This window comes from Danio aesculapii, chromosome 19, assembly GCF_903798145.1.
Source record: "Danio aesculapii chromosome 19, fDanAes4.1, whole genome shotgun sequence".
NCBI lineage: Eukaryota > Metazoa > Chordata > Actinopteri > Cypriniformes > Danionidae > Danio > Danio aesculapii.
In genome coordinates, this window is record NC_079453.1 from 45,874,028 (window position 1) to 45,900,391 (window position 26,364).

Below are 26,364 nucleotides of genomic sequence, written 5' to 3' on the forward strand. Positions count from 1 at the left end.
GCTTCACAAACAATCTGATGACTTTAATGTTACTTGCAAACCGTTTTTTATTATCAAACTCCTTTTCATAACCCAGTTGCCTCGTGTGTTGTTATAGCTAATTTAATAATGTTAGTTAACTATAACTTTAACATTTAAGATTAGATTAAAAACCATTAAAAATAATTACTACAATTTCCGCCTACAAATGAATACCTACATAACGTAGGTCTAGATTATTGAGAAGTCAATAAACTATTCCTTTCATGTAATAAGGCGATTATTTTGATCGTATATGCCAATGTATCTTCATGTAAGGTAATAGAAAGAAAGATTGCGGTCTGTCAGTCAACTGTTGCGTCACAAACATTAGCTATTTACAGTATTCCGCGTCCACAAATATATTTTCAGAACCAATAGTAGCAGTGTAACACCCTATGTTTATTCATTAATGATGAAAATACACTTCATATAATAATTAAAAAATACAACTTGGATTAAACTTGGATTAAACAGTATGTAAATGCCGTGGACAACTGCAAAAAAATTAGCCTATGTGGTGTGAATGCTAGCAGACCCCCCATTTACACATTTTATGACAGGACATGATCTCAATCAGCTGTTTTTTTGCCTTTATGGATTCCCTTTTGTGAGAAAGATGAGGTTTACAATAAAAACAAGTACATTTGATCGTTTTTTAGCATTAAATTAGCTGTATTAAAGAGATTGTTTTCATTTTTGGGTGAACTGCCTCATCGTTTACTCTCCCTCGATTTTTCTTTTGTTAAACACAAAAGAAGATAGTTTGAAGAATGATAGTTGACGGTAATCATTGACTTCTGAAGTAGGATGAAATGACTAGAAGTACATGGGTCCCAGCAACCAGCATTTTTCTAAATATCTTCCCTTGTGTTCAACAGGAAAGAAACTCAAATCGGTTTTGAAGGTATGAAAACACCCTTTATATAATAATTAAAAAAATACAACTTAGATTAAACTGTAGTGCACAGTATGTAAATGCTGTCGACAACTGCAAATAATTAGCCTATGTTGTGTGAAAGCTAGCAGACCCCCCCATTTACACATTTTATGACAGGCCATGATCTCTATCAGCTCTTTTTTGCCTTTAGGGATTTCCTTTTGTGAGAAAGATAAGGTTTACAATAAATAAACAATACCTTTGATCGTTTTTAGGATTAGATGAGTTTTATCAAAGATATAGTTCACCCAAAAATGAAAACAACTTCATCGTTTACTCTCCCTCGATTTTTCTTCTTCTTCTGTTAAACACAAAAGAAGATTGTTTGAAGAATGCTAGTTGATGGTAATCATTGACTTCTGAAGTAGGGAGATAGTATGGAAGTCAATGAGTTTCTGTAACCAGCATTTTCTTAGACATCATCTTTTGTGTTCAACAAGAAAGAAACTCAAATCGGTTTTGAACATATAAAAAAATACCCTTCATATAATAATTAAAAAATACATTTTAGATTAAACAGTGGGACAAAGGATGTAAATGCTGTGGACAACTGCAAAAGATTAGCCTATGTGGTGTGAAAGCTAGCAGACCCCCAATTTACACGTTTTATTACAGGCCATGATCTTGATCAGCTCTTTTTTACCTTTAGGGATTCCCTTTTGTGAGAAAAATAAGGTTTGCAATAAAAACAAACACCTTTAATCTTATTTAGCATTAGATTAGCTTTATTAAAGATAAAGTTCACCCAAAAATTAAACACAAAAGAAGATATTTTGAAGAATGTTGGTTGGTTGTACTCATTGACTTCCAAAGTAGGAAAAAATATGGAAGTCATTGGGTTTCAGTAACCAGCATTTTTCTAAATATCTTTTTTGTGTTGAACATGAAAGAAACTTAAATAGGTTTTGAACAAGTGAAGGAAGAGTAAATGATGACAGAATTTTTATGTTTGGTTGAAATATCTCTTTAAAACTAAATGTGAAGCTCATATCCAGATATGCTTTTCACACACAAAGCAAGAAACCCTTAAATATAATGTATATTTTGGCTTAAAGTAAATTTGTGAGTCTTTTTCTCCTAACAATAAGTATGCTAGTTTGAATGGAAAAAAACTGCAAAAACAATAAATAAACTAATAAATACGCAAATAAGTATTACGCATAAGTAAAACAATAAATAAATACACAAATAAATAAGTGTATAGTTCAATCTACAAATTCCTGCATAAATAGATGTATAAATAATTAATAGTGCGGTTTGAAAGGGGGTAAAAAAGATTTACTTTCACTTTAGCATTTTCTTATTCCTCCAACATCTGTGTAATTTAATTATTAATCTGCCCACACTATTTATATATTTATTTATGAAGGAATTTGTGGGTTTTTAATATATATTTATTTATTTGCATATTTATTCATTGTTTTATTTCTGCAAGAGTTTATGGATTTATTTACTTATGTATTTGCATATTTATTTATTGTTTTATTATGCAGGAATTTGTGGATTTATTGATTTATTTTATTTATTTATTGTTTTATTATGCAGGAATTTGTGGATTTATTAATTTACTTTATTTATTAATTTATTGTTTTATTATGCAGGAATTTGTGGATTTATTAATTTACTTTATTTATTTATTTATTTATTTATTTATTGTTTTATTATGGAGGAATTTGTGGATTTATTAATTTACTTTATTTATTTATTTATTTATTGTTTTATTATGGAGGAATTTGTGGATTTATTCATTTATTTTATTTATTTATTGTTTTATTATGCAGGAATTTGTGGATTTATTCATTTATTTTATTTATTTATTGTTTTATTATGCAGGAATTTGTGGATTTATTAATTTACTTTATTTATTTATTGTTTTATTATGCAGGAATTTGTGGATTTATTCATTTATTTTATTTATTTATTGTTTTATTATGCAGGAATTTGTGGATTTATTAATTTACTTTATTTATTTATTTATTTATTGTTTTATTATGCAGGAATTTGTGGATTTATTCATTTATTTTATTTATTTATTGTTTTATTATGCAGGAATTTGTGGATTTATTCATTTATTTTATTTATTTATTGTTTTATTATGCAGGAATTTGTGGATTTATTAATTTACTTTATTTATTTATTTATTTATTTATTTATTGTTTTATTATGCAGGAATTTGTGGATTTATTCATTTACTTTATTTATTTATTTATTTATTGTTTTATTATGCAGGAATTTGTGGATTTATTGATTTATTTTATTTATTTATTGTTTTATTATGCAGGAATTTGTGGATTTATTAATTTACTTTATTTACTTATTAATTTATTGTTTTATTATGCAGGAATTTGTGGATTTATTAATTTACTTTATTTATTTATTTATTTATTTATTGTTTTATTATGGAGGAATTTGTGGATTTATTAATTTACTTTATTTATTTATTTATTTATTGTTTTATTATGGAGGAATTTGTGGATTTATTAATTTATTTTATTTATTTATTGTTTTATTATGCAGGAATTTGTGGATTTATTCATTTATTTTATTAATTTATTGTTTTATTATGCAGGAATTTGTGGATTTATTAATTTACTTTATTTACTTATTAATTTATTGTTTTATTATGCAGGAATTTGTGGATTTATTAATTTACTTTATTTATTTATTTATTTATTTATTGTTTTATTATGGAGGAATTTGTGGATTTATTAATTTACTTTATTTATTTATTTATTTATTGTTTTATTATGGAGGAATTTGTGGATTTATTAATTTATTTTATTTATTTATTGTTTTATTATGCAGGAATTTGTGGATTTATTCATTTATTTTATTTATTTATTGTTTTATTATGCAGGAATTTGTGGATTTATTCATTTACTTTATTTTTTTTCTTTATTGTTTTATTATGGAGGAATTTGTGGATTTTTTAATTTACTTTATTTATTTATTTATTTATTTATTTATTGTTTTATTATGCAGGAATTTGTGGATTTATTAATTTATTTTATTTATTTATTGTTTTATTATGCAGGAATTTGTGGATTTATTAATTTATTTTATTTATTTATTGTTTTATTATGCAGGAATTTGTGGATTTATTAATTTACTTTATTAATTTATTGTTTTATTATGCAGGAATTTGTGGATTTATTAATTTACTTTATTTATTTATTAATTTATTGTTTTATTATGCAGGAATTTGTGGATTTATTAATTTTCTTTATTGTTTTATTATGCAGGAATTTGTGGATTTATTAATTTATTTTATTTATTTATTGTTTTATTATGCAGGAATTTGTGGATTTATTAATTTATTTTATTTATTTATTGTTTTATTATGCAGGAATTTGTGGATTTATTAATTTACTTTATTAATTTATTGTTTTATTATGCAGGAATTTGTGGATTTATTAATTTACTTTATTTATTTATTAATTTATTGTTTTATTATGCAGGAATTTGTGGATTTATTAATTTTCTTTATTGTTTTATTATGCAGGAATTTGTGGATTTATTAATTTACTTAATTTTTTTATTTTTTGCAGGTTTTGTCCTCCATAAGTTTGATTTTCAGACTCTTTTTTTTTATGCTTGAAAGAACATACAAAATACCAATTAACAATAGTAATAAAAATCTTAATACAATTCCAAAAGTTGCAGCAGCATGAAAAAAAATAAAATACAATTATTATAACATCAAACCTTAATAATCAAATTTTAAATGCCGATAAGAAATAAATAGAAATAATTAATTTAATACAGTACAAAAACAAAAGGGGGCTCAGGTCTTCAAAAATAACCTTCAAAAGATTACTGAAAATGTAATTTATTTCTTAGAATCTAAATAATTATTTAGAAATATTTATAATGAATAAACTTCAGGGATTTAAGGAAGGCCATTAATTTTTTTTTTTAAAGTGTTGGGTTAAAAAAAATCAGCTTTTATTTAAATAATTGGTTAACATCAAAATATTATCAACCACGAATTCTTTATCAAAATTCCTACAAAAGGCATACTTTATATGCAATAAAAGGGATTTTGCATACTGTAAACTTAACCTGCCATTATGAACATACCTGTGGATAGCTTGAAAGTTTAGCCCATCTAAAGATTTGTTTTTTCCTTCTCTCTTTCGCCCTCTAGTTGTTTCTGGTGGTCTTTTCTGCACTCCGGTTATGTTTTCTTCCAGCTGCCCAGCAGGTTTGCTCTGTCTAACACACTCACACTCTTCTAATTATATAATGTTTGACCAAGGGCTGCACAATATATCGTTTCAGCATCGATATCGCAATGTGTTTGTCTGCAATAGTCACATCGCAGGATCTGCAGTGTTGAGGGATTACAGTTGATTATCACAACAGTTGAGAATACATGAGATTTGTGGTGTTGATGCAAAGTATAACAATAATAGAGTGATACTTTATCATTTGTATGTGTTTTAAATGCATTTCAAAAGAATTTAAAGCATGCAGCAACAAAAATGTACAACATTTGCAATTTAAATTAAGAATAGCTTTACTGAATTATTGAAACAATGAAGACTACACAGTGTTATTTTACATCTCATTATTCAATGGCTGTACCTGAATACTGCTTGACTCTCCGGAAATCCATAAAGCACTGCTATTTGACTTTTTCCTTTGCTCTATTGTAATTATCTTTGCTTGCATTGTGTTTATTATTTTTATACATGAATCACACCATTACAAAATCACCCCAATCAATCTAAATTCTAGATTTTCTTTTTCCCAAATAGAGCTATTTAAGCCATCTGGTGAAGTTGTGTTCATATACAGTAGCAATATACACTCACTGGCCACTTTATTAGGTACTTGTTAACACAAATTTTCAATTAGCCAATCACATGGCTTCAACTCAATGCATTTAGGCGTGTAGACATGGTCAAGATGATCTGCAGTAGTTCAAAGCGAGCATCAGAATGGGGAAGAAAAGTGATTTAAGTGACTTTGAACGTGGCATGATTGTAGGTTTCAGAAACTGCTGATCTACTGGGATTTTCACGCACAACCATCTCTAGGGTTTACAGAGAATGGTCAGAAAAAAAGGAAATATCCAGTGAGGCAGTTCTGTGGGCGCAAATGTCTTGTTGACGCCATAGCCTACCACACCACAGCCTACCTGAGTACTGTTGCTGACCATGTCCATCCCTTTATGACCACAGTGTACTCATCTTCTGATGGCTACTCCCAGCAGGATAACGCACCACGTCATAAAGCGTGAATCATCTCAGACTGGTTTCTTGAACATGACAATGAGTTCACTGTACTCAAATGGCCTCCACAGTCCCCAGACTCAATCCAATAGAGCACCTTTGGGATGTGGTGTTACGGGAGATTCGCATTATGGATGTGTAGCCGACAAATCTGCAGTAACTGTGTGATGCTATCATGTCAATATGAACCAATATCTCTGGGGAATATTTCCAGTACCTTGTTGAATCTATGCCATGAAGGATTAGGCCATTTCTGAAGGCAAAAGTGGTCCAACCAAGTACTAGTAAGGTGTACCTAATAAAGTGGCCAGTAAGTGTATATTGCTGAAAAACTAAATATTGCAATGTCAGATTTTTCCGATATCATGCAGCCCTAATATGAATTCCTAATAAAAAATATGCCATGTTGTGTTCCAGGTGGGCACAGTCACCTGTATAACTCGCTGCGGCCATATCTGGACAATCGGAGCCGAGCACAGCCCATCATTGGTAAGAGAGATTCCTCCATTTAAAACACATAACATCTGATTTATATCTGTGTGTATTTGAACTGGTGTAAATGTTTCAGGTCTGAACTCCATCACTGAGGTTCTGACACACAGACATCCTGCAGTTTACTTCTGTGACGTTTGCTTTCTGAGAATGACCAAGGCTGATGTTAGAAACCACATCATGGGCAGCATTCACAAATACAATTACACTGTAAGATGTTGCTTTTTTGAGATTTTGAGGTGACTGTTTTTATATACTGTTGAGGGCAAATTTATTATTAGGCCTCCTGTGCAATATATTTTATTTCAAATATTTTTGAAGTAATATTTAATAGATTAAGGATTTTTTTCACAGCATTTGCTGTATTTTTTCTTCTGGAGAAAGTCTTATTTGTTTTATTTTGGTTAGAATAAAAGCAGGAATTTTTAAAGAAACATTCTAAGGTCAACATTATTAGCCCCTCAAGCAGTTTTTTTTATATGACTTGCCTAATTACAATAACCTGCCTAATTAACCTAGCCAAGCCTTTAAATGTCACTTTAAGCTAAATACTAGTAACTTAAAAAATATCTATTATTTATATTATTTACTGTCATCATGGCAAAGATAAAAGAAATCAGTTAATAGAAATGAGTTATTAAAATTATTATGTTTAGAAATGTGATGAAAAAACTCCTCTGATAAAAATATAAAAGAATTACAATTAGATGGAAGGATTAATAATTCTGACTTCAACTGTATTGATGTATTTATATAAAGAAATATAAAAGAATATGATTCATTTTTGGTTTACTTAACCAAAGTATTTTATTGTGTATGACATAATTTACTACAATAAATTTGTTTTCACCCTCACCCAAAAGCAATACTTAAAAAAACACAAATTAGACCTACAAAATTCACAATTAATATTCATTGATTCATTCGTTTATCATCTATTATTTATCATCAATATTTTTACTAGCATTTTTAAGATAAAAAGATATGGCTAATAACTATTCTATTCACCTTGGTGAGGTTTATTAATAATAGTCTAATATCTGATTAATAAATAAAGAGCAAATGCAGTAATATTATAGTAAAACATTAACATTATGAGGATTCAGCAGATTTGATATTTACATTTTTTTCTCAGGTAATCTAGATACTCATTTTGTCATTAGTCTTATCGATATTACATCTTGTAACTTTGAAATTGTGAATTATTTTCTGTAGGTGTTTGGCTCAGATTTCTTTTATATTTATCTTGTTCGCTTTTTATGTTTACTTGATTTTTCTATTGGCTTCTGGTAATCAATGATTAAACTCATTAAAACATATTCAACCAAATTTTAATGTCTAACTTCTACTTGTATCAGTTTTCTTTTGCATTTATTTATTTTGAACAGAAATCGCTTCATGAACACGGATGGAGGTCTGACACCGACCTGACTCTTCTTGCTCGCCATTTAATGGAAATCGCAAAAATGGTTGAAAAGAAAGAGGGAACAGGAGATATACAGGTAAAAGACTTTATAGTATTAAATAGAGTTAAAATATGATCTTTCTAACTAGGGCTGCACAATATATTGTTTCGGCATCGATATCGCAATGTGTGGATCTGCAATAGTCACATCACAAGAATCTGCAAAGCTGAGTTGGGATTATAGATGATTATACAGTTGATTTTAACAAATGCAGAGTTTAATCACAGTAGAGTAAAATGTATTCTCTGCATGCATTTTTAAAGAGGTAGTTCCCCCAAAAATGTAACGTTACCATTTTCATTTCACTCTTCACTTGTTTTAAACATTTATGAGTGGTTTTTTTCATGTTGAACTCAAAAAGAAGATATTTTGATAACTTATAAATGTTTGAAACCAGTGAACGGTGAGTAAATCATCATTTTTGGATGAACTATTCCTTTAAGGCAGGGGTCACCAATCTCGGTCCAGGAGGGCTGGTGTCCCTGCAGGGTTTAGCTCTAACTTGCCTCGACACACCTGCCTGGGTGTTTCAAGTATACCTAGTAAGACCTTGACTAGCTTGTTCAGGTGTGTTTGATTAGGGTTGGAGCTAAAATCTGCAGGACACCGGCCCTTCAGGAACAAGTTTGGTGACCCCTGCTTTAAGGCATGTGATTGTATGAACATTTCAATAGTTCAGAGTTTAAATCATGTGGCTACAAGAAATTCGGAACTTTCATAAAGACAACATTATGAGACTATACAGTGTTGATTATTCAATACATGTTCCTCAATACTGTTAGATTCTCCAGAAAACTATAACTCACTTTTATCTTTGCCATATTGTATTTATCCATGCTTGAAATGTATTTGAGATAATTGAGATTCAGAATATTATATATACCCTACAAAATCCCCTTAATTCTTCTGAAATTAAGAGTTCTTTCCTATTAAATCTGTTTGAGTCACCTGGATATCGCAGTATATATAGCTGAAATACAAAATATTGCAATGTCAAATTTTGGAATATCCTGCAGCCCTAGATTGAATTATAGTTAAAAAGGAGCTACAGATCACGTGATTCACTGCTAAGTTTAATCATAATAGAGTGAAGGTTTATCATTTGCATGTGTTTTTAAGGTATTTCAAGAGAGATGAAAACATTTGAGCACAAAAATTATGATGTTTGGGGTGTAAAAATATTAAGTGCATTGAATTATCTATACAGAATTTATAGAATTAATTTTTTGTCTTGTTTTTTTGTCCAATTACCTACATTTGAAAGCAAAAATAAGATTGTTTTACTCGCCCTACTGGCAGATCATTTAGCTTGTTTTAAGGAAAAACTCTTAATTTTGATTTATTTCTTCTGAAGGTGAAAATAATATAATATTGTTACTTGATCTAAGAATTTTTCGATGTTCAGACTTGAAACAAGACAAAGCGTTTTTTTTTTTCTTTGTTTTTATTGTACCTGAATAATGTTAGACTTCCCAGAAAACTGCCAAATAGAGCTATTTATCTTGCCAAACTGTTTTCATATCACAATATTTAACGCATAAAAATAAAACATTGCAATATGAGATTTTACCAATATCATGTAGCCCTATTCCTAACTAACCTTACAATTTCTGCACGTGGAAAGGTTCTGTGTGTGGATGAAGTTGTCTACAAGGAGATCACCTCAGCGCCTCTCCCTGATGGTCTGTCTTTTATATTTGATCTTTTTCCTTCAGCGCTCATTTATTCAACACTTGTGGAAAAGTTTCAGCTAAAAACACATTGAGTTTTATTTATATACAGTAAGTAGACGCTTCAATCCTGAGTGACAACAGAAGGGAAGTGATTGATCTAAAAGTTTGTTACATCTGATGTGGTCACATTTTTCTGTCACAATGTTTATTTTTATGAAATTAAGAGTTTAAGGAAATTTGTCATGTCAGCCTATTTTAACCCTCAACACACCCTTTTCCCCAATGTTTGTAGCTTTTGCTCAGATGAAGGAGATAAAGAAGCAACCAAACCCTAATGCACGGGATTTACATGTTCAACGCAGCCAGTCAAAAGGTATTGATACTACAGTGCATTTAATGACTACTTATGCTCCATTAGGGCTGTGCAATACTAATTAACAATATGTTTATATTATATCTAATACTATAATACTATATATATATATATATATATATATATATATATATATATATATATATATATATTTATATATATTTATATATATATATATATATATATATATATATATATATATATATATATATATATATATATATATATATATATCAGTCAAGCCCAAAGTTATTGATAGCCCCGGCAAATTCTGACTTTTATTCAACCGGCAATTAAAAAAAAAAATTACTTAATTTTTTGACTGGAAATGACACAGGGTTGGTTGGGGTGACATTGTGGCTCAGTGTTTAGCACTGTCGCCTCACAGCAAGGAGGTCGCTGGTTCGAGTCCGGGCTAAGTCAGTTGGCATTTCAATGTGGAGTTTGCATGTTCTCCCCATGTTGGTGTGGGTTTCTTCCAGGAGCTCCAGTTTCCCCCACAGTCCAAAGACATAGGATATAGGTGACTTGAATAAGCTAAATTTGCTGTAGTGTATGTAATGGCAATTCATTTATATTCATCTTTTAAATGTGAATGCATTTTCTACATTGCTTAATTTTACTGTGCGTGACTACTCCGTATTTTGTTTTTGATGTTATACTTCTATTGTGAAATGTTGTTTGTCCCCTTGTTTTGTAAGGGTCATGGGTCAGAAAGGTTGAGACACCTAACGCAAACATGATATGGCCTGATTAGAAGCCAAACCTGAAGCAGAAAACAAGAATCCAATACAGGGGAAAGATAACTATAATCCATGATGCATGTGTCTAGCGCATGGCTTTAGTGACCTCGTAAGCAGTACAGGGGAGAAACCAGATAAAAAGAGAGAGCACAGGCTGTTTCAGTGTCTCACTCTGCAGAAACTGTCGTTGCTGTATGATTGTGAACTTCTTTGCAAAGAATAAAACTTTAAAAGACACCCTGGGGAAGACTTTGTCTTCTTTACCACAGAGAACGCCTCATTAAAGAAAAATTGCCACTACATGTATGAGTATTAATGAGTGTGTTCTGGTATTTCCCAGTACTGGGTTGCAGCTAGAAGGACATCTGCTGTGTAAAAAGCCTACATACTGTATGATGGATAAGTTGGTGGTTCATTCCACTGTGGCGACCCCTGATTAATAAAGGGACTGAGCCGAAGGACAAAACACCCATAAACTTTCGCATTCACACACACTCATTCACACTCATACACTATGGCCAGTTAAGTTTATTCAACTCACCTATAGCGCATGTTTTTGGACTGTGGGGGAAACCGGAGCACCTAGAGGAAACCCACACCAACACGGGGAGAACATGCAAACTCCACACAGAAATGCCAACTGACCCTGCTGGGACTTGAACCAGCGACCTTCTTGCTGTGAGGCGACAGTGGTAACCACTGAGCCACCATGCCGCCCTGAATCATGAATTCAAACATTAGCAGGTGACAGTCTTTGTAAATGAATCATTGACTCATCATTAAAAGGATTCATTCATAAAACCCAGTTCATTCTGTTGTGAAGTGAAGAAGAGATAGACGAGGAGACTTTTGGATATCTTCAAAGCAGAACCCTTTAAGTGAAGTTTATTTATAAACTAATTTCGAGAGGATCACATGCTTATGATTGCTAGCGGCTGGATCCACATTATCCAATTCTCAATGCACCAATCAGACGACTCCTAAGCTACTACAAATACCCTGGGTTACGTACCACCGCTATCTTTGTTTTGAAGAATCCCCCCATCCACACCTCCTCCTCCTTCCTAGATGGGAGACACAGTGGCCCAGTGCTTAGCACTGTTGCCTCACAGCAAGAATGTCTCTGGTTCCAGGCTTTACCAAAAAAGCAGACGTTTCTGTGCGGAGTTTGCATTTCTCCCCGTGCTCACGTGGGTTTCCCCCGGGTTCCCCGGTTTCCTCCCACAGTCCAAAAACATGACTAATCCAAACCGGCATTATAGACATGCTCCTAGTAAATGGTTATCTCTCAAGAGCAATCACTGGCTGTTCATTGGTTATTACAGCAGGGGAGTTCTCGAGATCTACCTGAGCTCAAACTCCCCTTTTGCCTTGCAACGGGAGGGAGCCTCGTGCTCAAGGATCTTATGAGCTCAGGGCTCTCTCCCGGGACAGCATGCCAAACAAGCTTATAATTAATCATCAGCTAAGTGTGAACTCCTTAATGAGAACTTTCCGTTGATGTGTTCACTATTGATATTCTGAAGTAGTGCAGCAAACAGGCCCGGATTGGCTAATCAGGAGGACTGGGAGTATTCCTGGTGGGCCAATCCTTTTATTTTTTTTGCACTCTCAGCAGTCACACTTTTTTCATTTATTTATTTATTTTATCACAGCCTCACTCTTTTTATTTATTGTTTTACCGCAGCTCCGCTCTTTTTATTTATTTTCTCGCAGCCCCGTGAGCAAATATAACGTTATTGGTTGTCGCGGACGAAAGTGGAGGGTTGGGGAGTCGCGGAAGTGAAAGTCAACAGCTGACGAGGGAAGAGGGCGGTTGAGGAGGGGGATCGGTAAATTGAGGTGCCGGATCAGATTTCAGGGGTACTGGATCCGGCGTGTTCCAGCACAAATTAAGCCCTGAATTAATGGATATTACACCTGCTCAATGAAAATCAGATGATTCACTACATTAATAAATCTGACAAAACTTGATCAGAAACCTAAAAAGGGGAGAAAAAGATTAAGCCATCAATAGAAAGTGTGGTCAAAAAAATGTAAGAATGTAAAACAGTGCAATACTTGATTTACTCTTTATTCCACACACAGTAATAGTGCCATTGTGGTCCAGTGGTCAGCATGTTGCATTATGATGCCGCCGACCAGGGTTCGAATCTTACCTGAGTAGTTTTTTTTCTTCATTTTTAATGTTAAGACATATAATGCTGTTTGGGTTACTTATGTAGGTGTACATATTTAATTTTTTTGTGTGACCACCTTTACAAAGGACTGAATATCTATAAAAAAGTTTGCACAGAATATATATTCAGATATTTCAGAAAAAAGGACATTGTGATGTTTTAAAGAATAATGTTAGAGATTTAGCTACCCTTTGATGTTCTCATATTTATGAAAAACATTTCTAAAGCAGCTGTTTCCTTGAAAAGGGCATGATAGTATCATTAGAAACTGAATTAGAAATGTCGTTGTTTTAATATAGTTAGTCGTGAACTGAGTTGGGCTGGTCTAAGGCTTGAAACTCCAGGGCTGAAAAGGAGTCCCACTCCGGCCCTGGCAGCAAGGCACTCAGTTAAATACACAATTTAGGGGCAGTGCTTGCTTATTAGCAGAAACAAAACAACTGGCATGACAAGTTTAGTTGAAAATCTTGTTTCCAGGTTCTGAGGTTTTACCTGCCTTAAACGGCCTGAAAGTCTCAGAGACACAGCCATGCCTCGACCTTGCAGTTTGCATTACTTTGGAGAAATAATACTGTCTCAAGAAAAAAAAAAGAATTTCAGCGTGTGTGAAGTGTTTGCAATGCAGCGTCTACGGGGACTGGACAGTAAATTTGACTTTGTTCTCTCTTCAGGCTGCAGTTATCAGTCTCACACAAATGTTTTCCTTTTTCTGAAGATCTTGATTACACCGTCGTTCAGTTTTTCTTTTATTTTCTGAACAAGCAGTATTGCAAAACAATATTTGTCGTACTATCCATTCACTGCGCTGTAAATTTACCCAACTGTGACGACTTCTACTGATGAGAAATTGGCAAAATTGTAAAACAAAAAAGGGTCCATATTTTAACTGTAAAATGTAACTCACTCATATGTTAAATGTTTGTATAAAATCTAAATCAAATTTGTATCAATGCTCACTTGAGGATATTCAGGAAATTGGCACTCATGCATGCAAAGACAAACACACCTATACAGGGATGTTTTGGATTTTTCAGTCTAATAACTATGATAAAATGCCTTATAGTGCTTTTTAGACTCTCAAGATCATTTTAGTTATTTTATATATAGTGAATGACATACTCAATATACACTCACCGGCCACTTTATTAGGTACACCTTACTAGTACCAAGTTGGACCCCCTTTTGCCCTCAGAACTGCCTTAATCCTTCGTGGCATAGATTCAACAAGGTACTGGAAATATTCCTCAGATTTTGGTCCATATTGACATGATAGCATCACACAGTTACTGCAAAGTTGTCGGCTGCACATCCATGATGTGAACCTCCTGTGCCAAGGAAATATCCCCCACACCATTACACCACCACCACCAGCTTGATCCATTGATACAAGGCAGGATGGATCCATGCTTTCATGTTGTTGTCGCCAAATTCTGACCCGACCATCTGAATGTCGCAGCAGAAATCGAGACTCAGACCAGGCAACCTTTTTCCAATCTTCTATTGTCCAATTTTGGTGAGCCTGTGTGAATTGTAGCCTCAGTTTCCTGTTCTTAGCTGACAGGAGTGGCACCCGGTGTGGTCTTCTGCTGCTGTAGCAGAAGTTGGACGTGTTGTGTGTTCAGAGATGCTCTTCTGCAGACCTCGTTTGTAACGAGTGGTTATCTGAGTTACTGTTGCCTGTCTATCAGCTGGAACCAGTCTGGCCATTCTCCTCTGACCTCTGGCATCAACAAGATATTTGTGCCCACAGAACTGCCGCTCACTGGATATTTACTCTTTTTCTGACCATTCTCTGTAAACCATAGAGATGGATGTGCATGAAAATCTCAGTAGATCAGCAGTTTCTGAAATATTCAGACCAGCCCGTCTGGCACCAACAACCATGCCATGTTCAAAGTCACTTAAATCACTTTTCTTCCTCCTGATGCTCGGTTTGAGCAGATCGTCTTGACCATGTCTACATGCCTAAATGAATTGAGTTGCTGCCATGTGATTGGCTGATTAGAAGTTTGCGTTAATGAGCAGTTGGACAGGTAGGTAATAAAGTACCTAGTAAAGCCGGTGAGTGTATTTAGCTCTAACATTCTTAAAGCAACATTTATAACATTATTAAAGACAATAACTATTGCACACGTATAATAAAAATGTTTAATGTATTTTAATGCATCTTTGTGTTATGAAAGGCAATGCAACAAAACTTGAATGGCAGCAGATGTCTGGGAATGTGGATGGGAATGGACATCTTCCCACTTTATATCCAACCCGCTATGTGTCCACTATACCATCGAAGTGTCCAGCTGATGTTGAACCTCAGACAGTCTCAACCAGCTCAACACCAAATGCATTGCTCCAAAGTGTCAAACCATTACTCATATGCCAGAATAAATCTACACCTCACAGTCTATTGGATCCACATGTTCCATCAAGAATTCCTGTTCTGGGAAGTTTTATAAGCCAACACATAAGTCAGGATCAACCACACAGAAACCAGAGTTTTCAAACATACACAATGTCATCCGAAAACCAGTGTTTAACACAAGTGTGGAGAGTTTCATCAGTAAGACCGCCAACACAGTGGAGCCCTGTCGGACCTCCTTGCCAGAACTACATGGTGTGTTCTGGTGAAGAAAACAGGAATGCAGTCTTGCAGTCATTTGGAGTTGGTTATGAAACCCATGCGCTGCGTTCAGCCCAAAGCACTCCATATCAAACACCATCTTATCCTGTGAGCAACACTGTACCAAAGATAACCCAGGATTTAACTAATGAATATTTGGGAAAGGAAAGATCACGTGATGGTCTGGAGCCACGATGTGATGTGGAGACCACCAGTTTGATGAAGCCCCACAGCATTGGTGTATTGGAATCTGCTGTAATGCATCCAAATCAGTCACATGATCAGGCGTATTCACAGGAACCAATCCATAACAACTGGAAAGCACATGGTAATGAATTTTATTATTTTGAGAATTAATATTTTTGATACTCTTATTTTGTATTTATTATTTTTCCACACATAATGCGTGGGTCTAAGAATTTTTTTTTTATTAAATTTACAAAAGTGAATTTATCTACATAGAATTTATGCAAAAAAAGTGACTCCAAAATCTGAAGTTAATGGGTCAGATAAGGGAGACATCCAAAATATATACTGTTGGTGTGCCTCAAGGAACAGGGTTGGGAAACACTGATGCATAGGATGTTAAATGCAAGTAAAATGTCTACTTTAATGTTTAAAAGAAATCTTCCTGACAATGAAATATGAAAGTTACTGTATGTGTGAAATAGTGTTTTATTAGTAGTGCATTATTGTTTGGTATAGACAATAAATTAATATAATTAAAAAAAACAATTATTTTAGAACCAGAATTGTTCTGAGCTGTAATCCTTAAATTAATGTTAAATTAAGTATAAACAGTTAAAAGAACAATTAATTAGTAATATGTTGTATAATATAAATGTTTTACTGAATATGCCTGATTTATTTCTTTATTTTTTGCTTTAGAAGCTATTGTTTCTCTGAATGGCTTTTCATGTAAATAATGACAGATTAAAGATTTGTGTTATTACTTCTGCCATCTGAATGTCGCAGCAGAAATCGAGACTCATCAGACCAGGCAACCTTTTTCCAATCTTCTATTGTCCAATTTTGGTGATCCTGTGTGAATTGTAGCCTCAGTTTCCTGTTCTTAGCTGACAGGAGTGGCACCCGGTGTGGTCTTCTGCTGCTGTAGCCCATCCGCCTCAAGGTTGGACGTGTTGTTTATTCAGAGATGCTCTTCTGCAGACCTCGGTTGTAACGAGTGGTTATTTGAGTTACTGTTGTCTTTCTATCAGCTGGAACCAGTCTGGCCATTCTCCTTTGACCTCTGGCATCAACAAGACATTTGTGCCCACAGAACTGCCGCTCACTGGATATTTCTTCTTTGTCAGACCATTCTCTGTAAACCCTAGAGATGGTTGTGTGTGAAAATCCCAGTAGATCAGCAGTTTCTGAAATACTCAGATTAGAACATCTGGCACCAACAACCATGCCACATTCAAAGTCACTTAAATCACCTTTCTTCCCCATTCTTTTGGGGAAGGTTTGGGGTTTGAACTGCAGCAGATCGTCTTGACCACAGCTGTGTTTCAAATGGCACACTATACACTGTGCACTCATGCACTAAGTACTTATGCACCTACACACTCAACAGCATAGTATATGTATGTAGTGTCGTCCCAATTGGAGCACTAATATTTTTTTACTAAGCGGAAATTCAAACCGTTTCCCTGATGACGTTTGGCGTTTGCCAAATCAGTGAAATAAATTACCAAATACTTGCCATGAGTATAACCGCATTCACAATCCAAAATAAATATAGTTATCCATGTGAGCAAACCTGCGGTCGTTGAGTGCGTGAAGTGTCCATCATTACTTCATTTTACCGGCTGAATGAGTGCATCATCCGGGTAATTAAAGTGGATTTATTATTTTTAGTGTTTTCAGTGTGAACGTACTTACACTATTTATACTACAAAATGGCGTTGAATAGTGCATAAGTATGCGATTTGGGACGCAGCTCATGTCTACATGTTGAAATGCACTGTGTTTCTGCCATGTGATTGGCTGATTAGAAATTTGTATTAACAAGCAGTTGGACAGGTGAACCTAATAAAATACCCGGCGCGTGTATAATAGCTACAATAATTGTATTACCTAATTATCAAAAATATATTATTTTTCTTTAAAAAAAATACCTGTTTAAGACATTTTTGTTTGTGCTTATAACCTGTTTAAACTATAAATTAAAAACGTTTTCATGTGTCCAGGATAATGATCAGTGTCTAAATCCATTGAAAAGTCTTAAAATATAATTTAGATTGAAATGTTTAGAGTTCTCTAGTTAAATATTGCAGTCGTTTTTAATTAGCAGATCAAATGCATTATCCTGGGGTTTGTCTAATTTTCATTTATATTTACAGCGGAACAAGAAAACAAATATCTGTTGTCACAAAACCCAATTACCCAGTTCTCTCAAACTCCCCAACGCCCCTCAGATGTGGATATTGTAAACCACAGTGGTCAAAAGCCTCTTATAGGTGAGTGGGTCTACAGACTTTTTAATCCAGCACAATAAATCACACACAAAAGATGATTCAGATTCACTGCACCAAACTGTCTGTGAGCGTGTTTGACACAGGTCTGCAAGCTGTAATCAAGTGCCAGTGCATGCCCGGGAATCCACCTTCGTGCTTTTACCTGTGCCAGGTGTGTTCTGCAAAGATGAGGAAGAGGAAAAAAATAATCAAGCACCTCATTAACCCTGACCACCAGAGAAACTACTTGGTAAGTGTTCCTGTAACCTTGACTTTGCCAGCTATCTGAATTTTTGTGAAACCACTTTAGCTTAGGGGCACATGTTCATGTAGTAAAAAGGAATGAGGAATAAGGAAGAGGATGGAGGAAGGGAAAAAAATACATGATCACTGACAGAAGCTAGGATAGATTTTTATAGTTAGGGTTAGGTTTTTTGACTGTTTGGCTGTTTCGCCTGTTTCACACCACAAGCAAAAGCAGAGTGTGAGCAGCGCATGCGCAGTGCGTATGGAGAGCAGAAGGAGCTCTTCGGCACCTGCTGCACAAATCAATCTATCTCTGTCTATTCTATCTAGTTACCTATCTCTCTCTATATACAAAAACACTTTTTTACTTTTTATCTGCACCAAGGCCTGCGGCAACTTCCTCTTAAGCTGTTTCTTTAACCTGCAAGTATTTATTTTACTCATTATGTAGATCAGGCATGGGCAAACTCGATCCTCGAGGGCCGGTGTCCCTGCAGAGTTTTGCTCCAACACTAATCAAACACACCTGAACACCCTAATTAGTGTCTTTAGGATCACTAGAAGGCTACAAGCAGGTGTGTTTGATTAGGGTTGGAGCAAAACTATGCAGGGACACCGGCCCTCCAGGATCGAGTTTGCCCATCCCTGATATAGATCATACAGTACTGTATGCTTCTCACGCTCTATGAGTGTCATTCATGTCTGGTTCACTCTGAAGACTATCGCCTGTGATATTATGTCATTTTGTTTTTGATTGTCAGGATGTTGTAGGCCTATATTATAATAATATTTATACTATATAGTTTTAATGATATTTATACATGATTAATCTAGTGTTACTTTCTCTGCTTCAGTGATGTCCAGCGGCAGAGTAACAGCTCGTTAATTCATGCTCGTGCAAAGAATGAGTCGACAAAAGTAATCAATGCATGCCCTTCTTTTACTTATTTTCATGTTGTCAGGTTCACAGTGCAAAACAGCTCCCGGGTGGAATAACTTGAGTGAACATAAAACATAGCCGAATAAAACTTTCTGTCTCTGCTTCAACTGCACAGCACACAGCAAGCTCACATCATCCAACATGCATGTCGAACTACACTACCCACAATACACTTCACTATGGACTACAACTCCCGTAAATAGCAGTCTTAAAGGGCACCTATGGTAAAAAATCTACTTTTCAAGCTGTTTGGACAGACATATGTGCATGTATCGTGTATAGACCTTCATATTGGGGTGATATAGGCACACCCAGTGCTTTTTCTTTTCAATTTAACAACATAAAAACGGTGGACCAATTGGAGCGGTTTTCAAACCGACCGCAACTTTACGTAGGAGAGCGGTCCCCCCGCCCACCAATATTGATTGACAGGCGCGTCATCATATCCTCAGTTTGTTGATTCACGTCCGCCATTTCAGCGTGAGTCGAAGCAATATCACTAAAGGAACACCCTAGCTCTATTTTTAGATGAAAGGCTCATTGGGCTCAACACAAGAGCAATATTCTCCACATTATCGCTCTAATCGGAATTATTGGTTGTATCTTTAGGTAGGTTTGCGAACATGTGTACTTCTCATTGAGTCTACCTTATACTTCAGCCGTTTGCATTTCTCGCGATCCCAGAAGCTCCCTGTGATCTTAACTAGCATGCGTTTTAGAATTCTAAACATCGGTTTCTATCAGGGTACACTCAAGTCGACGGCTGGGCGCCGCGGACCGCTGCAGAAACTGTTTAGAATTCAAAAATGCGTGACGCGACAATTCGGGACACTTCATGTTTCTGGCGCGCCACAGAGAGTGTCTGGTGTGCCGTGTCGCGGCTTCGAGCGGCGCATCCGGTGCCTCAGTCAAAGTTAATTCAGTGTGCGTGGTTATTAGTTTCTGTGTACAAGCTCGGCACTTGAAACTAGCACACAGTTGGCTGTAAAACTGTACAAAGACACAAATGATTTTGTACTCTGCTTGGTCTATGTCAGAGTCGTACATGTACGACTGAATGGTGATCCTCTCACTCCTTCTCCTTCTCTGAGTCTGCCTGTCAGACTCTGTTGCAAACGCAGGTGAGCGGTTGAGCTCATGGCCCTGCCCCCTTGTTACGTTGGCGGGAAGCCGAAACTAATTTACATGTGAAGCAACACACCCATAAATCAGCGACCTGTGGACACACCCCCAACATGACACTTTTTAACACATTATAATAAACAAATCTGAATTGTGTTTTAAACTGAACCTAAACTGGCACACTCAGAAGAACCATAATATTAATATTAAATCATAAAAAAGAGGTAAACTATGGGCCCTTTAAAGCGGCCTTTCTATTTTCTCTCTTCTGCAACAATAGTGTGCGACCAGTAAAACTCATACTAAAATTGTTTTACATTTGGTTTTGTAGTTCGGGCCTAAATATACATTTGTTGCTGTTTTTAATCGTTTAAGTTCATTTGATTTGACCATATATAAATCAGTGGATATTATCGATGCATTTATTGGGTAAAATTGCTACTTTTGACTGTCACTAAGTGTGTTATTGGTCATTATCAGTGCACTGTCACTTTAATTGAGCGTGAGCAGCGCTGCAAAAATAGACCCAGCGCGAAACTATTGTGGCACTGCTACTTCAGGGATGCTCACGACTCTTGCTGATGTGCTGCTTCTGCGTGCAGTATAAAAGCTCTAATCTGTTAACATGGACGCCGAAAAAACACACACGCTGCTTGTGCTTGCGGTGTGAAACAGGATTTTGTCTACACACAAAATATTTGACCAATCAGGGGAGGCCTTTACTTATCTGAGGCTTTACTGAGACCTTTAATATCTTTATTGCCGTTTTTCCAGTAGGTGCTCTTTGGTGAATCTAGTGCTGAAAATCAATACAAATGCTGGTAGACAAGAAAAAATGACAACAAAAAATAAAAATCTGAGGTTTTCAATCATTAGCGGTGTTTAAAGTCTGTTTGCACCTTCTATAGTATTAGTAGATTTAATTAGCTCTGAAAAATAGCTGTTACCTATTTATTTTAGTATGATCATTACATAATTGCTTTTCAATTGCTGATAAAATAGCATTTTGCAAGGTATATAGTAAGAAATATCGTTATCACAACACTCCACAACAATATCCCTTATTACCCAGCTGTCTTGAATACTCGCTTCTGATTGGTCAGTCGTGACATTCCAAGGCATGTCATTCCAAAATAACAACCGCTAACTAACACAGGCTCATCCGGGAACTGAAAATCTCCTTGAAGGCCAGTGAATATGTTGAAATTCATATGCTTGCATCCACATTCATATGTATTTGCTAACCTCTTATGTCGTACCGCGGTTTGGCCTAATCTTGTACATAGGTTAGTATATGCTTCATTGAAATGGTTTAGTTTCTGTCAGCTTTGCATTTTTGGTGCCATTTTGTGACTGACTAGGCAAATGCGCAGGTTATTGTGTGCTCCATCAGCTTCACATTCGTTTCTGTCAGCTTTGCATGTAATTAAAGATTTAATAAACTATTACAGCTCAGAACAATGTTTTGTGTGAAGTAGCTGTGTAATAAGTGGTATATGACACAATACGAAACAATTACTATTTGACACAATCCAGGTTTGGTTCTTCAAAACTCTTCCGAAAGTTGTTGTCAGGTAGCTGGTCTGGTAGCTCAAACCTGTTCAGAAGCAGGCTAATTTCATATAAACCGGATTAGATTGGGTCATTTCAGGCAAAGGTAATACTAAACGTATGTACCAAATGCTGATATCTTCTTAAAGTAGTAGTTAAATACACTTGGAAATATAGTAAATAGTTAAAAACAAAATTTAATTTATATTAAATTTAATATATATATTATATATATTATATAATTAAAAATATATATTATATAATTAGAAATATATATTATATAATTAGAAATATATATAAATAAAACGTATGCAATCTGCAATCCAAAATAAAAGTACAAAAACTTTCACAGGGGGTTCTATCCCCAAGAGGTTCAAAGAGAATGTTTATTATTATGGACTTTTTAGATACAAATGCGTCCTATATTAAGTTACCAGCTTTTAAGTACAATTTGTGTATGATAATAGACATTATATTCGGCTGTTTTTTGTTTGTTTGGTTTATTTTTTTTAAGGAACGATCCTTCATGCAGTCATGAACATGTTTTGACAGCTAATATGCCGGTGACTTGATGTTTTGCAGACACCTTCACCAATATCAAAATGCTTTTTTGATGCAAAATTAATTTAAACAGCCAGTTATTCCTTACGCCGATTAAGAAACTTGAATAGGCCTATAGTAAAATGACTAAATACTGAAAGTGTAAAGCCTGCAGCACACAACGGAAAGTTATTGCATATCATATTTAACAAACCATTTACTACAAGTTTTATGTCATTTTGCTCACATTGATAATTGAGTATTAATCAGATGATGTCATTACGCTGCTGTGCCGTCAGCCAATCGTTGCATTGCTGATCATGATTTCGAGGATCGATAGATCTGTCCTTCAACACACAGGCAGCGATCTCAGATCAGTTCATCCAGACATTTTAATCTGATTTGCGAACTTGTTTAAAGAACCAAATTAGCCAGAGATCATTTATCAAGATTAAAAGATTCAGGATCTGCCAAATTAGATCATTTAAGCGAGGTATGAAGAGCGGACCCCTGGATGTACTTTATCCCTAATATGAATGAAACCGAAATGTTTTGGAAACTCCTGCCAGGTTGTAGAATCACTGGTAAATCTAGTAACAGTGTGGCTGGTGTTTTAACCTCAAGTCATCAGCATACATGGCATTTTCTCCTTTGTTTGACTTCAAATTGTGCCCTGCTGTCTCCTGTTTTTAGGCTTCTGATTAGTCAACATGGCTTTATTCTAATATCAATATATTATTCAACATGTTCAGATATTCAGCATGGCTATTTTATAACATATTTTATAACACAATATTCTTAACTACACCCTTCACCCTTTCAACGGTTAGTTTAAGGGAATGATGCAAAGAAAGAAAGCCCTCTAATTAATATTACCTCAGACTGAAATAAATAAATAAACATACTGAAATAAAAGTCTCAGAAACCTCCGGTTCACAGACTTTCAAGAATATGAAAATGTTTTTTGTGTGAACATTAAAGTCTGCATGAACTGGAACCGACTTTTTTCTTCTTCTTTTTTTTTCACATTGTGACTCAGTTCCTAGAGAAATGGAATATTAAAAGAGAAAACAGTGGGCATGGCTTATTTTTTCTACTGCAAACTGATTGCATGCAGTTAAGTAGGCATTTCATTCTGGAAAGATCTGGAAAAGGGTTTGGGGAGAGTTATTACAACAGTTATTACTCCTCACCATTTCTGTTTGTTGTCAAAACTGACAGCTGAAGGGGGCGTGGTCAAGTATGTTAGCCACACCCAATACCTCAGACTGACCTAATCTGAGGGCAAACTTTTTTTCTTCCTAATGACACGCACAGATGAATTGTTCACTACAAAGCTCGCAATGTGAGCTAACAAAATCATATGGTTAGTTTTGATTTCATGTGTACTTTAAGTTTTATGAATGTCTTCATGTCGACAGAAAGCTCACCATCCAGAGCTCTTGCCTAAAAAGTCCAAACCAGGCCTTACAATAAAGCAGCTTGAAGAGGTCGCTCTCCACTTGGAGAAAAAGGACGGAAGGGCACATATAAAGGTCATTTTCTTTGTTAAAAATATCAACTATGTTAATCAAATATGAATTAAACATGATGTGATTGAGATAATTTCGTATTGTTGCAGGTGGTGAACTTGCCTGTTCAAATCTTTAATGATATATTGCAGAAGGATTATCAGAGCTGTAAGTTCTGCAGAAGCACAATATGTAATTGTTATATTTCAAAAACAAACCTATAATATTTTGTTCATCATCAAACAGTTGAAGGCAAAATAATGAGCTCTCCTGTGTAGTGTTGAACTCTTTTTCTAATATAACATTCATTCATTAATTTTTCTTCGGCTTAGTCCCTTATTTATCAGGGGTCGCCACAGCAGATTGAACCGCCAACTATTCCAGCATGTTTTACGCAGCGAATGCCCCTCCTGCCGCAACCCAGTACTGGGAAACACCCATACACTCTCATTCACATACACACTCATCCACTAAAGCCAATAGCGCATGTCTTTGGACTGTGGGGGAAACCGGAGGAAACCTACGCCAACACGGGGAGAACGTAAACTCCACACAGAAATGCCAGCTGACCCAGTCTGGACTCGAACCAGAGACCTTCTTGCTGTGAGGCGACAGTGCTAACCACTGAGCCACTATGCCACCCTCAAATATAACAGAATTGGCATATTTTAAAGTATTTACTATTATATATTTCTTGAGAAGAAAGTATTTTTTTATTTTATTTTAGCTGGAATAACTATATTTATATTGTGTTTTTTTTTAAATGCTATTTGATTGGCTACAGAACAAATCACTGTTCCCTGATAACTTGCCTTATAAAACTTATAAACTTGCCCAGTTACCCAATTAACTTTGTCATTAAATTGGCTAAATGCTAGTATCTGGCAAATATAACTAGTAAAATATGTACTTTCATTATGGCAAAGACAAAAGAAATTAGTTATGAGAAATTACTTTGATTAAAAATAATTTCTCTGCTAAACAGCAATATTTGAAAGTAATAACATTTGGCTGGGGGGCTAATAATTTCGTCTTCAGCTTTGTTTCATTTTTCTCCAAAGGCATACCTGTGGTGAACAGTGGAGTTGGTGTAGTGTGGACATCAGATCTGTTGTCTTTCAATGAACGAAACAACAGAATAACAGGTGAAAGACAGTTTCTCTTGTTTTTATACATTAGAATGGGTCCTGTTTGTTTGTTTATTTATTTATTTATTTTTTTAGACCAAAAAATTGCTTATTTTTTCCATGGTTTATAGAATTCACCAGCTAAAATGACGTTTGTAGATATTATATAGATGTTTTGTAGATAATAAAAGACTCTATTTAAGGATCATTCATTCAGAAAGTCCTGATTGACACTCATTAAATAATTACTTTATGTAGCTTTGTTTTACATTCTTGGGAGATACAAAACACAGACACTTCGGCATAATGCCTTCCTCAGTATGTGACAATCTTCTCACTCCACCCTTTTATCCCACAGTCAATCGCATAACATTATTAGTTAGGCGACTACTCGATAGTTAAACACATCTCATTATCATTTCAATATACTGTAGTTAACCACACAAGAAATATTTTCTTCACCTTTAAAAGCATTATCTGACTGGCAAACTGCATTTAATATGGACTGGATGGTAACTGTCCATAGATAATATTGTGTTTTATCCATTGGTTTTCGATATATTGGTGTTTCCTTTACTTTTAACCTCTTAAGGCCCAAGGTGTTTTTTTACATAGGTTTTTATTCTAATTAGGTTCCAATAAGCCCAAATATCAAAGAGAAATAAAAATTTAAGTATTATGTTTTAATACAATGTACTTTAGAGAAAAATAATGTCCATATATGTGGACTCGTGGTCCAAATTCACATAAAACACTTTTTCCTGAATTTTTTTAATGCACATTTAGCATATACATTTTTTTGAACTTGCTTTGACTATCAAAGAGTAAAAACTATTTTTTTTTCCCCATTTTGGACAGTTAAAAATAAAGTTTGGGACATTTCATATGCTGCAAAACAGTTGCAGGATGACACTATATGTCTGTAACAAAATATAAAACATATAAAGTCTTTTAAATAGCCACTTAAGAGTTAAAATGTGCTGTCCATGTATGTGGACACTCAAGCCCTAGGAGGTTATGTCCAAAAAATGTACTGAATCTGTGCTCTTTTCTGTCGTGAATTTACTTGAAGGAATTTTTGAATTTCTAAAAGATGTAAATGAGTCTAATTTTTGTTCTGTGCATC

At 34.6% G+C, this 26,364-nt stretch overlaps 1 protein-coding gene across 1 annotated transcript in view; it reads left to right on the forward strand.

The window, feature by feature from the left end:
* si:ch211-199g17.2 (uncharacterized) overlaps window positions 1–26,364 on the forward strand; it is a 29,268-nt gene that overhangs the window by 170 nt on the left and 2,734 nt on the right. The window contains exons 2-13 of the mRNA XM_056480545.1: window positions 5,106–5,162; window positions 6,613–6,684; window positions 6,764–6,897; window positions 8,076–8,189; window positions 9,778–9,835; window positions 10,119–10,199; window positions 15,306–16,067; window positions 18,088–18,204; window positions 18,306–18,451; window positions 24,022–24,135; window positions 24,222–24,279; window positions 25,173–25,256. Of these exons, the coding sequence (XP_056336520.1) occupies window positions 5,138–5,162; window positions 6,613–6,684; window positions 6,764–6,897; window positions 8,076–8,189; window positions 9,778–9,835; window positions 10,119–10,199; window positions 15,306–16,067; window positions 18,088–18,204; window positions 18,306–18,451; window positions 24,022–24,135; window positions 24,222–24,279; window positions 25,173–25,256 (1,765 nt within the window). The 5' untranslated portion in view covers window positions 5,106–5,137. The remainder of the gene's footprint in view (window positions 1–5,105; window positions 5,163–6,612; window positions 6,685–6,763; window positions 6,898–8,075; window positions 8,190–9,777; window positions 9,836–10,118; window positions 10,200–15,305; window positions 16,068–18,087; window positions 18,205–18,305; window positions 18,452–24,021; window positions 24,136–24,221; window positions 24,280–25,172; window positions 25,257–26,364) is intronic.